At 43.8% G+C, this 17,089-nt stretch overlaps 1 protein-coding gene across 1 annotated transcript in view; it reads left to right on the top strand.

Annotated features, from left to right (window-relative positions):
* Positions 1-17,089, top strand: part of SLC39A13 (solute carrier family 39 member 13) — a 71,521-nt gene that overhangs the window by 35,310 nt on the left and 19,122 nt on the right. Inside the window, exons 6-9 of the mRNA XM_073604356.1 lie at positions 6,815-6,904; positions 12,484-12,534; positions 14,545-14,677; positions 14,770-14,869. Of these exons, the coding sequence (XP_073460457.1) occupies positions 6,815-6,904; positions 12,484-12,534; positions 14,545-14,677; positions 14,770-14,869 (374 nt within the window). The remainder of the gene's footprint in view (positions 1-6,814; positions 6,905-12,483; positions 12,535-14,544; positions 14,678-14,769; positions 14,870-17,089) is intronic.

The following is a 17,089-nucleotide window of genomic DNA, read 5'->3' as shown; positions in this document are numbered from 1 at the left end:
CAGACTTGTCCCAGGCTTTCAGGATACTGTTCTGGAACACTCTGAAGTGGAACTGTGCATATGGCACTGCGCTGAAAGATGACACCATCTTGCCCAATAACCTCATGCACAGTCGAACAGAAGGTGTTCTTTCTTTCTTCACCTTCTGTACAAGTTCCACTATGGAGGCGACCTTTAAGGGCGGAAGGAACACCCTTTCTTGGATGGTGTCCCAGATACACCAAGGCTTGGGTTGGACAAAGAGCCGACTTGTCCAAATTTAGCACCCAACCTAGGCGTTGTAAGACCCGCACTGTACTCGACACGTTTTGAACTAGTGTAGGGCGAGAGCCTTCCCTTAGAAGTAGATCGTCCAGATATCCTATTATGGAGACCCCTTGAGATCTTAGGGAAGCCAACACTGGGGCCAGAACTTTCGTGAAGACCCTGGGGGCTGTGGCAAGACCGAAAGGCAATACCACAAACTGGAAATGACTGCCCTCTACAGCGAAGTGTAGGAATCTTTGATGTGGGCCGAAGATCGGCACATGAAGGTATGCATCCTTTATCTATGGATGCTAAATAGTCTCCCTTTCTCAGGGACCTTATGACCGAACGAACCGATTCCATGTGGAAGGGTCGGACGTCCACAAAGAAGTTGAGAGCCTTGAGGTCCAAAATGGGCCTTACTTCCCCATTTGGTTTCAGCACGGTGAATAGGTTTGAGTAAAACCCCTTGAATCTTTCCTCGTGCGGGACCTGTACAATTACTCCTTGCATCAGCAGATGGTGTAAGGCTGGGAATAGGCATCCCCTTTTCTCTGGGTCCACCTGGACCCTTGAATGTAGAAAACGGTTTGGGGGAACCTCCCGGAACTCTATTCTGTAACCGTTCTTTACAGTGGAAATGACCCATCTGTTTTGAACCAATTCCTCCCAGGCCTCCCCAAACCGCCGAAGCCTGCCCCCCACCTGTAAGAGCGGGGGCACCCCTTCACAAGGAAGACAAGGAGTTGGGCTTGGGTGGCTTTTGGGTCCAGGGCTTTTTCTGACCCTGTGGTCTTTTAAACCCAGACGGCTGAGGCCGTCGATACCGCTTAGGGGACGAGGCACCAGGCCCTGGGGGATTAGGAATTTTATAAGAGGGCTGCTTCCCCTTCTTCTTAATAGGAAGCAGAGCGCTCTTCCCTCCTGAGATCTTTTGGATATACTTATCCAGATCATCAAACAGGCACTCTCCATGAAAAAGAAAGGCAGCAAGCAGCCTTTTACATGGCGTCTCAGCAGACCAGTTCTTTAGCCGCAATACTCGGCGCATATGAACTGATAACAATGCAAAACGAGACATGAATTGAGTCTTTTAAAGCGTCTACCGCAAAACACAAGGCATGAGGGATCTATGATAGTTCTTCAGCCGATTCCCCCTGGCAAGGTATGCTCTTTACTATCCTCTTAAAGTGATCCTTTAGGGATTGACAAATCCCAATGGCTGCAATAGCAGGCTGAACCGCTGCACTGGCACCCGAGAAGGAGGCCTTAAATAAGGCCTCTAGCTTTTTATCAGCCGGATCCTTGAAAACCTGGGCATTATCCACTGGACAGGTTAAGTTTTTATTCACGGAAGATATGGCAGCGTCTACCAACGGTGTGCTCCATTTCTTCCTAAACTTTTCCTCCATAGGGTATAACACAGAAAACTTCTTGGGAGGTAAGTATATCCTGTCAGGATGCTCCCAGTCCACATAAATTATCTGCTCCAGTAACGGATACAAGGGAAAAGCTTGGGAAATTTGTTTTGGTCGCAAAGATCCCAAAGTAGAACAGGAGAGTGCAGACTCCTGAACCGGGGGTAATTTAAACCCAATTCGTACCATCTCCATTAGAGATTGGATAAACAATTTCTGGCAATGGGAGACTGATATTGGTTCTTCAGAGCCAGAGTCCTCAGCCGAGGAATCTTCAGCCTCTCCTATGTCCTGGTCCTTTAAGACCAACTCCTCCGCCTTAAGACCAGATCTGCCCATTCTTGTTCCAAGTCACCTGGACCCATCTGGCTATAAGAGTCCTTGGGCTCTAGTGACTCACCACTTGGCCCAGGTTCAGGGGAAGGAGACCTATTACGCTTCTTTCCCCACTGTGTTACAGAGGCAATCATGCCAGCTATCCTGCCCTCAAGGCCTGCTAAGGCAGATGCCAAATCATCCTTAGTAACATACGCCGAGGCAGGTATATTGGTAGTGGCCACTATGCCTGACAAGTGCAATGGCTCAGCCAGGTCAGAAGCCTCAGGTCCTTCAGTAGAGACTGAGGCTGCATGAGTATGGGGTTGGTCTCCTGCTATTTGTGGAGGGACTCTTACCCCTGGGCTTGCCTTGTTCCCTGTTGCTCGTCTTTTGGAAGACATTGCTTATAAACGAGAAACACCAAGGAGTACTCACCACAACCAGTCCTTAACCTGTCACCGCTGTCCAAGACCATCAGATTCACGTGCCCACCATTCGTTTCGCGCACGCCAGGAGCTCCATGCTTATAAATCCTAGCATGGGATCGAGTGCGCGCATCAGTGGCTGGCGACCTACCGCATGGCGCATGCGCCGTCCTGACGCACGCGGTGCTGTGACGTGGACAGCCGTGGCGCACTCAAACGCCGGCGGCGCGCACTCGCCTGTAAATTTAAAAATGCGCGCCAATCGGCCTCTGTAACCCCGGACACCGGATCAAGATTCACTGGTAGCTTTGAAACAAACAGGGGAAATACATATGTGTATATATACTGAACCCCAATGCGGAGTACTCATCATCCCAAGCAGCAGGACCTGTCTTGCCAGGCCCAATCTTCCCCCATCACGGCGGGTAGCGCCTCTTAAGGACCTTCAGGGACCGGGTCCCCCATATATTGGGGTCCACACCCCTGGACCTGTAAAGCACTCTTTGTGGTTTCCTTGGGCAGAGTTTGACCAGGAATACCAATTTTACAAGGGTCCAGCGCCTAAAAAGGACACATTACAAGCAATACCTCGTTCTTGAGCCGAGGTTCGGGTACCATCCACTTTAGCTTAGTAAGCCATCCGAATGGATCCGATTATAACGTCCTCAATGGGACATTCTTTGAAGAAACTGAAGAGCTTCAACAGCCATGACCATCACCTTCAAGACACTGGCGAAAAAACTGAGGCACTTCCTGTATAGGAGGGGTTATATGGGAGGAACCGTCTTACTATTGGTTGCCAGTATCCAATCACCTGAAGGTAAGCGTATAACCCCACATAGTCATTATTATGGTGCTCTGTGTCCCGTGATGTACGATAAAGAAATCACACATTGTAAAAAAAAAAAATTCCCCTCAAAGTGGTTGATCAGGCAGGTAAAATGTTGGATTTTTGGTTACAATTTGCATATTCAGGACACACTGACTGCCCGGATCTTCAGATTTATTGTATTATAGGAATGTTAAAACTGCCAGAAATATGCGGCCCCACCAGACTAGTTTTTTTTTTTTTTTACGTGGGGCTACATACTTGCGTATCTCCCTTTGTGCTGGGAGTGAACCGCATGGTGCACTCCCAGCACAGAGAACAGGGTCTCAGAGAGCCCCGGGCCCTGTTCTAATGGTCGGGACCCAGAACTCTAACGGTCGGGACACAGAAACTGATATTGGGTCACCTGATCGCTGTGATAGCCTCTGATATTCAGTTCTGGATATGGAGAGAGGGAGGTGTTCTGCTCCTTCATAGATATAGTGCAGTGGGTGAGTGTTGTAGTGCAGCCACCACATCTAGGGACTCGTAATCTGTAATTTATTACATTTTTGTTTTTAGGTATAGATACTTTATGTAACTTTACACAGCCAGTGGGCTGTGGGCACAGAGATGTAAAGAGACTCTGGCACTCACTGAAATTTCATAGGAAGTGATTAAAAATGTATTTAAAAAGTGAAACAAAGTATCCAGCACACGTAGATTGGCTTTGCATGGAGGACAGCTACTGTTTAAATGAAAAGCAAAGATGATACCTGCTAGTTTCATAGGAGTGCAGTTCGTTTTGCACTCCTGTGACCCGTTTTCAGCAAAGAGCAGGCTGAAGTCTGCTCTCTACTGACGTCACAGAAGCCGGTCTAGGCTCTGCGTCATCACAGCCATGGAGTCGGGATCCGCCAGATTCCTGGACTGGCATCTGGCTCAGCCTTTCAGCGAGCTGCTGAGATCCTGAGCCAGCCACCCCCTCTCCCTCTACAGCCCAGCACTCCAGTGAGCAAGGAGGGAGAAGAGCAAAGAGCTGCTGATTGAGAGGCAGCAGCTCTCTGCTCGGGAAGCTGTGAGAACGGAGCGATCAGCGGTGTTCAATCGCTCGGTTCTCAGTGTTAGAGGTGCCGTGGGACAGATGCAGCATCCACCTAGGTAAGTATGAATCAAAAAACCCATACATCTCTTTTAAATCCTCTGTGTGGCTGATGTTTCTTATGCCGCATACACACAGCCGGACTTCCCGACAGAAAAAGTCAGATGGGAGCTTTTGGTCAGACATTCCGACTGTGTGTATGCCCCATCTGACTTTTTCTGTCAGCATTTCCGATGGACTCAGATATAGAACATGTTCTAAATCTTTCCGTCAGAAATGCCGACGGAATTTAGCCCGTTGGCAAGTCTGGCCGTGTGTACGAAGCATTAGTCATTCGTGCGGCTGATCCTATTTTAATTGTTTAGCTTTCACTGCATGTATAATATCCAATCTAGTAGGGTTTTGTTTTGTTTTTGTTTTTTTCAAAGATCCAAAATGTCAGCACCTGCACTGCTTATGGCCAGTGAGTTGTCGGGTCTGGAAAAGAAAGCAGTCTATTCTAAACAAAAGATCATTCCACATGTGCAGCTTTCTTTTCCAGACCCGACAACTCGCTGGCCATAAGCAGTGCAGGTGCTGACGTTTTAGATCTTTTGAAAAAAAAAAAAAAATACTACAGGATTGGATTTTACATATGATGGTGGACATATGCTAAGCTAAAGCTAAACAAATAAAACTTGGAAACCTCAGCCATGTAGAGGATTTTACCTAGCAGGTACGATCTTTGCTCTTCATTTGAACATCCACTGTCCTCCCTACACTGCCAATCTACATGTGCTAGATGCTTTTTTTGCTTTTAGATGATTGCTATTTACTATTTGACACATTTTTGTTTATTTCCTAAGTGCAAGAGTCTCCTAACCATATTCTTTAGGCCCCTTTCACATGGGCATTTCCATTAGGTCTGCCTGTCCATTGTTCAAGCTGACCTGATCGGAAGCTCAATGCGACTCTATGGACAGGTAGGTGTCTGTTTGCACCCACCTACCTCTGGGTCCATCCAGGTCCACTCAATGTGAAATGAACCTTACTTTGTCCTTCCCTTTTTCTTCTTTTTTTTTTTTTTTTTTTTAATAAAATTCTTAATAATAGGCATGGGGAAAAAATCAGATGGTTACAACCTGAATAATCAATTGGCATCAATGTCACATGCAAGGTACATATAGGTCTCATACAGTTACCTGTGTTTAAAGGGGTACCAGATTTTGGAGACACTAACAACTACTACCAGCTAATATTAATTTAATAATAACACACTGAGTTCTGCAATTTATTTATAACATTGAGCAGGCCTTGACAGACTTATGCCCCGTACACACGGTCGGATTTTCCGACGGAAGATGTGTGATAGGACCTTGTTGTCGGAAATTCCGACTGTGTGTGGGCTCCATCACACATTTTTCATCAGATTTTCTGACACACAAAGTTTGAGAGCAGGATATAAAATTTTATTGTCGGAAATTCCGATCGTGTGTTCACAAATCCGACGGACAAAGTGCCACGCATGCTCAGAATAAATAGATGAAAGCTATTGGCCACTGCCCTGTTTATAGTCTCGACATACGTGTTTTACATCACTGCGTTCAGAACGATCGGATTTTCTGACAACTTTGTGTGACCGTGTGTATGCAAGACAAGTTTGAGCCAACATCCATCGGAAACAGTCCGACCGTGTGTACAGGGCATAAGGCTTGTAACAATAATTTCAGTTCAGATGCTTCTGAGATAATTGGCAGGTATATTTGACCTGTGGTTGACTTCCTTGATCTGCATTTGACCTGTTTCAAGAGGGTTTTGCGTTGCCATGGACTAGTATGGGAATGAAAGGCCTTTTTGAAGCAAACAAAAGCCTGTTGACACAGGCACTTACTCTGTCAGCTGTCATGTTAGACTAAAGGATGTAACAAAATAACTGTTAGGCCTCATGCACACTGGACGTTAAAATAACGTTATAAAAACGACAGTAGCTTTGCAGTGATTTTTTTTCAACGTTTTTGCAATATCGTTTTTTAGCGTATATTATCGTTTTTCCACATTCGCGTTTTTTTATTTAAAAAAATTTTTTTTTAATTGATCAAAAACGTCAAACGTCGGTGAGTCTCGTTTTTTGAGGTTGGAGCGTTTTTACAGCTGAAAAAAAACTCCTCTCAGAACCCACTAGTTTTTTTTTATTTTTTTTTTATTAAAAGACAAAAAACGTCCCAGCCAAAACTGCTGATAACAACCTATGTGTGCATGGACACATAGAATAACGTGATGGGGAGTTTATTGACTGTAGAGAAAACGTCTGAAGCCAAAAACAGCTGCTGTAAAAACGTCCAGTGTGCACGAGGCCTCAACTTGTTAACTCTGTATGAAAATATCTCTGCTGCCCCCTCTGCCACTTCCATTAAATTCTTTTACAGTGTTAGCATGGATGCTGTGATTATATAATCTATTGTGTAATGTTTGCGGGATCTTTATACACTCCACGTGTCTGATAACTTGTTTATTACAGGTCTGCGGTTATCTCAATCTCCTGGCCAACACTATTGATAATTTCACACACGGTATGGCGGTGGCAGGCAGTTTTCTGGTCAGTAAAAAGGTAAGTGATGATGTCTGTCAATTCTTCTGTTTTTTAGGGATTAAATATGAGTTACAATGTATAAACAAGCTGACAAAAGAAATGTGTGTATGTAAAGACTTTAGCTTGCAGTTGTCATAGATAACTGATATTGTGTTGGCATTTGTTACCTTGAAACTTTCACCCATTTGTGTCATACTCATGGCCACTTTAGGCTGAGAAGAGGATGATTGCAGTGTCCAAAAACGGACCTTTGGTGATTTTTTTTTTTTTTTTTTCAACTTTCCATCTATTAAATCTTCTGTTGTTTTAACTTTGGATAGTAAAACATTTTTTTTCTGCCAGTAAATACCTTATACAGCCCACTTCCTGTTTCTTGTCTGGTAAAAAGACTAGGCTTAGGACATCATGCACAGCTCTCTCTCCCTCACTCTCGTGAGAGTTTGCCAGGAAGGGAGGGGGGGCTGAGTCTTAAGAGGGCCAATGAAAGCTGCAAGGCTGGAGGTGTGTGTCTGTGTAAATCCAGGAAGTGAACAGGCAGCAGCTTCAGCTGCTTACAGTTAAAAAGGTTGCAGCCAGACTTAGTTGGAGAGAGATTTCTGCAGCATATTTAGCAAGTACAGAATATATAAAATAAATATGCATAAGTGGCTGGAGGGAAGCTTCAGAATGGCAAAGATGTTTTTATTACAAATTATTTGAGCAGACTGCGGTTCCTCTTTAAAGTGATATTAAAGTCTCATTTAACTAAAAATAACAAACCTGTCATACTTAGATGGTCAGTGCAGTGATTTTGCACAGAGCAGCCCCGATCCTCTTCTTTTCGGGTTCCCCTGTGGACACTCCTGGCTCCTCTTCAGCCAGTGCCCCCAATACAAGCCTCTTGCTCTGGGTGCACTGGTGCGTGCTCACTCCCGAGCCCTACTGTATGCATTTTTAAGACACATGATGTGATCAAGGCCCTCGTGCCAAAACGCGTTAGCGGTTTTATTGTCTTTGTACCCTACCTGTAATTAGCAATAAAGACTTTCTATTTGGATTACTGGAGTTGCTGGCTACATTTCTTCTGAAACATTTAAGACATATAGAGCCGCAGCTTGCCCCCGCTCCCCGCTCTCTCCTCATTGGCTCACTGGCTGTGGTTGACAGTATGGCTTCCACTGCTGTCTCAGCCAATGAGATATGAGAAACCTGGGAGAAGCTTAGCTCTCGTGCACATTGCTGGATCGAGAGGGAGAAGGTGGGTATTAGGGACACAGAAGGTTTTTTTTTTTTTTACCTTCATGCATACAATGCATGACGGTAAAAAACCTTGAGCCTTTAAAACTTTTTTTAAATGGCACCACCATAAATAGAAAGGCGTCTCCCTTGCAAACCATACCTCATCTGAAATATATATGTTGTGCAGTGCTTGACTTGGGGGCTAAATCCTGCCTACCTGCCACCCACAGTTCAATCAGAGTGTTTCTATTGCTAGTTGGTGAGCCCTCATTGGACAACGAGAGGGCAAACCAGTTTTTATTTGATTGATGGTTCAGTCATTGGGTAACAGCACATTACTTTATAGATTGAGGAATAAAGGATAGGGGAGGACTGGTGGCCCCACATCCCAAAATGTACTTCCTGGCTTCCCAGTTACAACAGTTTGCCACCTGGGGTAATCAAAATAGCACAGATACTATTGCTAAACTGGTCACCATCTCTAACCCTGATTTGGTAGCAATTTGTAATTTAGAGATGGATCTACAGAGTCTCCCCTACAGCTACTCTTCCTAAAGTATGGAGAGCCTCAATTGAGACACTGTCTACCAATAGTCCCTTAAAATGTACTCCCCTGTGGAACAACCCTACCTACCCGGAAATCTGTAAATTGCAGGGATTTTCTGCATGGAAACAGAATATCATTTGGTATGTTCCCCAATTATTTGCATTGAGTTTCTACTATCCCCTAGACAATTCTATCAATATCTCTAACTTAGACAGGCAATAGAAGCCCAAAAACAGACACTTCATCTTACCGCATTTAGCTCTTCACTGGTAACTGAAGCCATCTATGCTGAGCTCCGTAAAGGTTTAATATCTAGTATCTATGGGGTATTTTTATCTTCTATTCAGGATCATGGCTTATTGAAATGTAGGACACACTGGGTTGCTGATATTGGATAAATAGACGGTGATCAATGGGATATGGCCTAATGCCGTGTACACACGGGCGGACTTGTCGACCGGACTGGTCCGACGGACTTTTGACGAACTTCCGATGGACTTTTGAACGAACGGACTTGCCTACACATGATCACACCAAAGTCCGACAGATTTGTACATGATGACGTACGACCGGACTAAAATAAGGAAGTTGATAGCCAGTAGCCAATAGCTGCCCTAGCGTGGGTTTTCGTCCGTCAGATTAGCATACAGACGAGCGGATTTTTCAACCGGACTTGAGTCCGTCTGAAAGATTTAAAACAGGTTTCAAATCTAAAGTCCATCAGATATTTGACCGGAAAAGTCTGCTGCTGGTCCAATGGAGCCCACACACGGTCGGATTGTCTGCCGGATTCGGTCCGTCGGACCAGTCTGGTCGAAAAGTCCACTCGTGTGTACGCGGCATTAGAATTGATTCCCATCTCTGCATTGTCAGCCTCACATAAGCTCTTTCAACTGTTCATTCTTCACAGGGCTTATCGCACACCTGCCACATTATTTGACTGGAGTAGGAGAGATACACCCATCTGTCCCAAATGTAACATGTATAGAGGCGACTTTATACTAGGGATCGACCAATATCGTTTTTTTCATTGCCGATATGATACCGATATTTTGGCAACCTCTCAGGCCGATAGCCCATATTGTCTGACGATATTCTGTACGTTTAAAAAAAAAAAAAAAATTTACACTTTTATTATTATTTTATTTTTATCACTGTTATTGCTGTCACAAGGAATGTAAACATCCCTTGTGACAGTAATAGGCAGTGACAGGTACTCTTTATGGAGGGATCTGGGCTCTATAGGACCCCAAACCCCTCCACTGCACTTGAAAGGATTCAAAACGTCAAGATCGGCGTTTTTGAATACCTTCTATTTTTTAAAACTGGCGCCTTTAAGATGCCAGTAATCTGGGAAGTGATGTCGTGACATTGCTCCTGGTATACTAGATCCAAGACCTGAACGAAGCATCGGCTTTGTTAGGGTCTTCGGCCAGCCGGCGGATGTGCCGATTGGTTGCTTGTGCCTCCCAGTGGGACGGGAGAGGGGGTCCCCTTCCGCTGTTTGTAATAACAGCCGAGCCGCAACGGTTGTTATTACAATAAAGCCGACCGTCCGCTCTAAAGAACAGTACTGGGGTGATGCCTGCAGCTGCAGGCATCACCCCAGTAAAACCCCTTGAAGCAATATCGGTAATATCAGTCTAGTTTGCGAACGATACTGATTTTTCAGAAAATGCTGATATTGGCCTGCAATAATCGGCCTTACCGATAATCGGTCGATCCCTACTTTATACACATGATTTGGCGCTGCCCGAAGCTTTCATGCTACTGGACTGTGATCTTAAGTGTCATTTCTACACTTGCTCAAGTTCCTATTTCTGACAGCTCATTAGTGTGCTTGCTTTGAGCACTTGATCCTGAAACGTATCAACCAGGTATTTACATTTTGATAACCCGTCTGTTGTACTCAGCCAGAAAGTTGATTGCCAGGTACTGGATGTTGCCTACAAAAAAGCAATGGATTGAGTATGTCCATTCCCCCCCCTAATGAGAGAGCAGCTTGCTTATCACCATAGAAATGCAATGCGCAAATTCCATCTTATATGGCAGAGTTGGTTAGATACCCCTGGTCTGGCTCCCCACAGCTGGTGATGGATAGGCTTTTACAGCTATAAGCATGCCTAATTCCCAGTTGATGGGATTTCGGTACCCACCTTTTTGTTTAGGATGTTCTGTTTTTGTTTTTGTTGCTTTTGACGTGTGTAAGAAACCTCTCAGGCTGCTGTTTGAATTACTATGCATTATCTTATGTCTAAAAATGGTATTCCATTATTGGATTCTTCTGTAAATCCTAATTGTTTTGTACTGCTCTACCCTTTCCTTTGCTCATTGATATTAATAAAAAAGAGTTTGGATTAGAAAAAAAATTCAATGAATAAATAATGATAAATAAGAAAAAATAAGGCGCTGTTCCCCTTTATCCAAAATAAATATTTGGTGAAATCTGAAAGGTATATCCTATAATTGTATTAAACCTCCATATATAAATGTGCCAAAACTCCGAAGTTCAATCAATCACTTAATCCCATCCACTGTGCTGTGGGTAAAGAATCCTGAAAAATGTTTTTCTACTCCCCAACAACCAGTGCTTCACCATGTGTGCTAATCCAAATGCACTCACCAGAGCCCTATGGCAACAAGGCCCAATGTAGCCTTTTTATTACACCAGTAGGACCAGATATGGTCATCTTTCTCCTGAAATATCTGTAAATTCCTGCAATGCGTATATTCTCCCATCAAATGGTTATCATCAAGTGCCAAAAAACAAATAACAGAATGATCGTGCAATACTGTTTATTAAAAACAATTTCCTAAAAGCATCTCCAATAAAATGCGAATACATTAAAAAGTGCCCAGACCGGCATCATCTTGATTCAGCCTGTATGTATCCACAGTCCATTCACTCCAATATCCGCTACAAAGTATAACCACAGCGCCGTTGTCTTCTATGACCCGGCATGCATTCCACATCACCCAGATGTGAAGTCTCCTGTTAACCATGACAGCAGGCAACGACCCGGCCTATATGCATTTCACCGGAATGGCCATCAGGAAGTCCATGATTGGAGGTTTATATGGATATTGCAGGAGAAAGATTGATATTACACCACTAAGACCAGATATGGTAATCAATCTTTCTCCTGCAATATCTGTATATTCCTCCAATCAGGGACTTCCTGATGACACCATGCTTGTTGTCAGTCAAGCAGATGGGTGGATCCCACCAGCATTGCCAGGACAAGGTCATTCAGCGCTCAGGGCAAAGATGCAAAATTGCATGTCCCCCCACCCCCCCATTCATTGTCTGCAAGCTTAGGGAACGCTACGCCCAGCAGTTACTCACCTGTCAGAATCACTGTCGCTACTTCTGTCAGCCTTGTAACAGAAGGAAGGCACCCACAACCCTACAATAAACCATTGCACCCAGGGCAGGCATCCCTCTCGCCCACCCCTTGTCCTGGCCCTGCCCACCAGTTTGGTCAGGATCCTTTAAGAACCTGGAGCAGCTCTGTGACATCAGCTGACCTTAGCCCACTGTTGACTGTTTCGGAGTTACAGGAGAGGAAAAGTAAGTGCACTCCTGTGACCCACAAGAAAAATATGGCAAAAAAAAGCTTTCCCCATACTTCTTTTAATGAAATTGGCTTGTTACACAAGCATACCTGTTTATACAAAAAATGTTATGACAGCAGGATTGTTTCCGCATGACCGACTAGTTTTACACACCTTTTGCTAAATATCCTTATTTGTAAGTTGAAGTTTCTGACCATTGATGAGATCAGGGTTTGTAACTGCCTGTCATGTTGTTATTTTTACTATTGCTTTTCAGGTTGGAATACTCACAACAACAGCCATTTTGTTGCATGAGATCCCCCATGAGGTCAGTCCCACTTCTGATGATTTGTTTTAGATGCTTAAAGCAACCCTGTGGCCACTGGGAGAAAATAAAAGTGAAATTGTCCTGTGGAAGAAGATAAGCTGTCAAAATGCACACAAACATATGTATATGTGTGTGTCTCAACAGACATGGAAATAATTCACATTTTTTTTTCCAGTGGGGTGAACTTGAAGTGTTTCCAGTAGTGATGGATATCGCCTCCCGTCCACCCTGTTGGAAAACAATTATGAATTCATCGCATGTCTGAGACCTACACACACTTTTTTCTTTAATAGCTTTTCGTATGAGCCCTGTTTTCATATCCATCATTAGGATATGGCGCTGGGGTGAACATAGGAGGGGATATACTGGTTTGAAATAATGTGGAATAATAATAATGTAGACGAAGATGTTTTATATTTTCATGTGTTGCAAGCAGAAAGTTAAATCTTTGCTCTCTTGCAGAGATCCGGGCACCACTGCTATTCAACACTTTTGGGTGTATTGGATAACGAGATACCTCCACCCCCTCCAACAACACCAGAGGACACATCATTGACGTAAGAGTCAGTGAGCGTAACCACAGCACCTGATGGGGGTCCAACTGTTTGAAACATCAAGTGTTGGATAGTATTGGCCCCTGGAGCTCTGCAAGAGAGCGAGGATGTAACTTGCCACCCATTGGACGGGTAAGTATAACAGTTCTTCTTTCACCGGGTACAATTATTTTTATTTCCTTCCATTTGCAAAGGATCAGTTTAAAGGAAATGTTTTTTTTTTTAATAGTTCCAATATGTGTTTGTGATCGGCATTAGTATTAAAAAATACTTCTATCCATGTACTTAAGAATACAAAGCACTAAGGCTGTGACCATAGAAATACACACTTGTTAACCCCCTGCGCACCTTGCAGTTTGTAAATAAAAAAAAAAAAAAATAGATAGATAGATAGATAGATAGATAGATAGATAGATATAGATATATATATCTATATGAGTGTGTGTATGTATGTGTATGTATATATAATATATACATTTTTTTTTGGGATTATTTTTAATTAAAAAATGTCCAAATGTCCTAAATAAACATTTCATTTGGACACACCCATGAGCTTGCATTACTTTCCAGTAACAAAATCCAGCACTGCCCAACATGGTTGTTGGCTGCCTTTGTCTAACTGACTAATCCAGAAAGTTCTGGTCTCCTCCAGAAGAAGGGGAGAAACGTTTGTCCTTCCAATAGGTCATTCAGTTGTTTATGCAGGTAAACTGATCTTCTGCTATTATGGTCTTTTTTGTGCTGTTGACTCTCCAACTGCCGGATGCAAGTGGTAAATCTGAAATAGTCCTATGCAGTATTTAATCAGGAAAAAAAAACCTGTATTAAAAATTATATTTGTTTTGTTCCAGAACAAAAGGAGATAAAATAAATATAATCTGTTGCTAAAATATGTAATTTTGAAATGGAATGATGAAGTGTTGGAACCCGGGTCACAATGGTATTGCTGTTTGTGTCCCCACTGGGAAGATTCACGCTCCCTCTTGTCCTGAAGATCAGAGGACAGAAAGTGATGGAAAATCCTAATGTTTACAGTTGTCACTGGAACAACAGTTGGGGGGGGGGGGGCTTTTAATGGTGACACCTGTGACAGTTGTCTTAGAGGGGATTTCCTTCACTCATCTCAGGTCCTGTTGTGTCTGGAGAAAATCAAGGAGAAATCCCCTCCAAAAAGTAACTGACAGACAAAAAATTGATGCGGGTTTTAACTCTTCTCTGCTCTTTTGAAAAAACATAAAAATATGTTTTAGCTAGAGATATACTTTAGACATGTAGGTCACTTTAGTACATCTGGTTTTCTGGCTGGACTAGATTGGTACATATTACAATCTGGAACTCCTATTTTTATTACGGATTTAGCTAGCTATTTGCTAAAGTTCTGAGGGTTAAATGATCCTGAATACTCGCCATTTGTCATATTGGCCTATTTTGCTGCAGCTTCCCTTCTCTCTTACAGGTCGGGGATTTTGCCATCCTCCTCCGGGCTGGTTTTGATCGTTGGAGTGCTGCCAGGATGCAGCTGATGACAGCAATGGGGGGCATCCTGGGGGCGGCCTTTGCTGTCTGCGCTCAGTCACCCAAAGGGGCAGGTAAGTGGATGCATTGAAGATGCATTGGTGGTTGATGACTGTAAGGTTGAACCATCCCACACATTTAATTTTCATTAATGTTTTACCTGTAGGGGAAACAGTAGCTTGGATTTTACCATTTACGTCTGGGGGATTTCTCTACATTGCATTGGTTAATGTATTACCTGATCTTCTAGCAGAAAAAAGTATGAGGTATGTAATGTGTTTATATGTTTGTTATTATAATTAAATTGTCTGAATTTTACCCAATGACAAATTAGTGACTCCTGTATATCTGTTTAAAGATGAACTCCAGTATGGTTTGTATTGCATAGTTACATTGGTACAGCTTGGAGTAAGGTAATGTGCTGTGGAAGCAGAGAATCGCAGTAGTAGTCGCTAGTGCTACAGTGATCACTGTAATCTTCCAGGTTCTGTGTTAAAGAGGAAGTAAAGTCTTCCTCTTTAATTGTACCTACAGATAAGTATATAGTAAGGCTTACCTGTAGGTAATGTAAATATCTCCTAAGCTTGCACCGTTTAGGAGATATATTTACCATATACGCTGCCGCCGATGTCATCAGGGCACGTGCACTGAAGCAACAGCTAGCTCGAACAGCTAGCTTGTGCCGTTTCTTCAGGACCCGTGCCTCAATGAGTGACGTCATTGCGGCTCCGGCTAATCACAGCTCTGGAGCCCGCGAACCCAGAAGTAGCTCCGGGAAGGATGTCGGCCGTGGGAGCGAATTGCGGGTTGCACTGCAGGGCATTGTTCTAAGGTAAGTATTCCGTAATGAGCTAATATGCAATGAATTCTAGCTCATTATGCCTTTTTATCTTGCAGGTTTTTTTTCTTTTTAATTTTTTTTCCAGAGGTTTACAACCTCTTTAAGTGGCTGCCCTGCTGCAAAGTAACCACAGGGGGTCACTTGCTTGGCATGACCGCCTTTTAGGGATCACCTTGCATTTTTCTCAATGCAAAGCGTTCTCTGATGGACAAGGTGGAGATCATGGCGCCACTGCCCTGCCTCTCCACCTTGTCCAATCAGGGAATGCTGTGCATTGATTGAGAAAAATACAAGTCATTCTCTGAATGGCCGCACGGGACTCGGAAGACTGATTACTGTTTAAGCAGCTTCTACAGTGATTCAGCGGTCCCACAAGTATGGAGTATGTATACTTGCAATGGACCAAACCGGACCAATATAACTGTGCAATACAAACTATACCTGGAGTTAAAGTTTTATTCCGCTTTTATTTTGCCTTCCCTGGTTACAACTTTCCTACCACACCAACATGCTATTAACATTTTTCAATTAAACTTTTTCTTTCACTTAATACCTTATCTTAGACTTTGTGACATCATTACTGGGAGCAAATGCTTCTCTGTGCAATGCAGACAGAACACAGCTGGTGGGTGGCCACATTTGCCTGGTTCTTAAAGTGGAGTACCGCCTTTTTTTTTTTTTTTTTAAGTCAGCAGCTACAAATAATGCAGCTGCTGACTTTTAAAATATAGCCACTTACCTGTCCAGGGCGCCCGCAATGTCGGCGCTTGAAGCCGATCTATCCTTCGGCTGTCGGGTGCTGCCGCTGCCATCCTCAGTAATGGAATCAGGCCGTGAAGCCTTGCGGCTTCACTTCCTGGTTCCTTACTGCACATGCGCGACTCGCGCTGCGCTATCCCACTGGTTCCTGCTGTTTTCTGGGACCCGTGTGTCTCCCAGCCAGAATACAACGAGGGGGGGAGTGGCTTAGATACCCGCGGGTGGCTCGGGTATCTATGCCCGGAAGTGGAAGCAAAATGCCTGTATTAGACAGGTATCTGCTCCCCCCTCCCCCCTGAAAGGTGCCAAATATGACATTGGAGGGGTTGAGGAACCGGAAAAGCGAAAGTTCCATTTTGTGTGGAACTCCGCTTTAAGGAGAGTTATGCGAATATCAAAATGCCTCAATGGATGGATGTCAGTCTGGAGGAGTGTTCATTCCTAGGCAGTCTACATTTGCATTCACTCTGCTCCAGGTAGTACCCTCTTGTTATGCTGAGCCTCCACGATTGAAAGAACTGAAATCCAATAAGTGAAAGGGGTGGACCAGGGACACTCAGACTGAGGAGGAAAAAAAAGCTAGATGATGCTGGATCTTCTCCAACCAGGAAATTAGGCAGGCTTTATCTGACTTTCTGGGTCTTCTAATGCACACTATGAGAAGCTCACAGTGTGCAGTGTAAGCAATTTCAGTACAGGAGAGGAGCCTGTACAACTGTGCAAGACTGAAGATGAGGCTGGAGTGCAGCTTTAGGGCCTCGGGCACAATGCCCCATTCCATGAGAATGTTAATTAAGGTGGCAGCAGATCACTAGGATGACACACCTGTGCACGATTCTAATTGGACCTCGCTGTTAAACAGATGCATAAATTATAGATTTTCAGA

The sequence above is a fragment of the Aquarana catesbeiana genome, linkage group LG11, assembly GCF_042186555.1.
Source record: "Aquarana catesbeiana isolate 2022-GZ linkage group LG11, ASM4218655v1, whole genome shotgun sequence".
NCBI lineage: Eukaryota > Metazoa > Chordata > Amphibia > Anura > Ranidae > Aquarana > Aquarana catesbeiana.
Note: the sequence above shows the minus strand (reverse complement) of the source record. Positions and strands in the feature narration are given on the sequence as shown.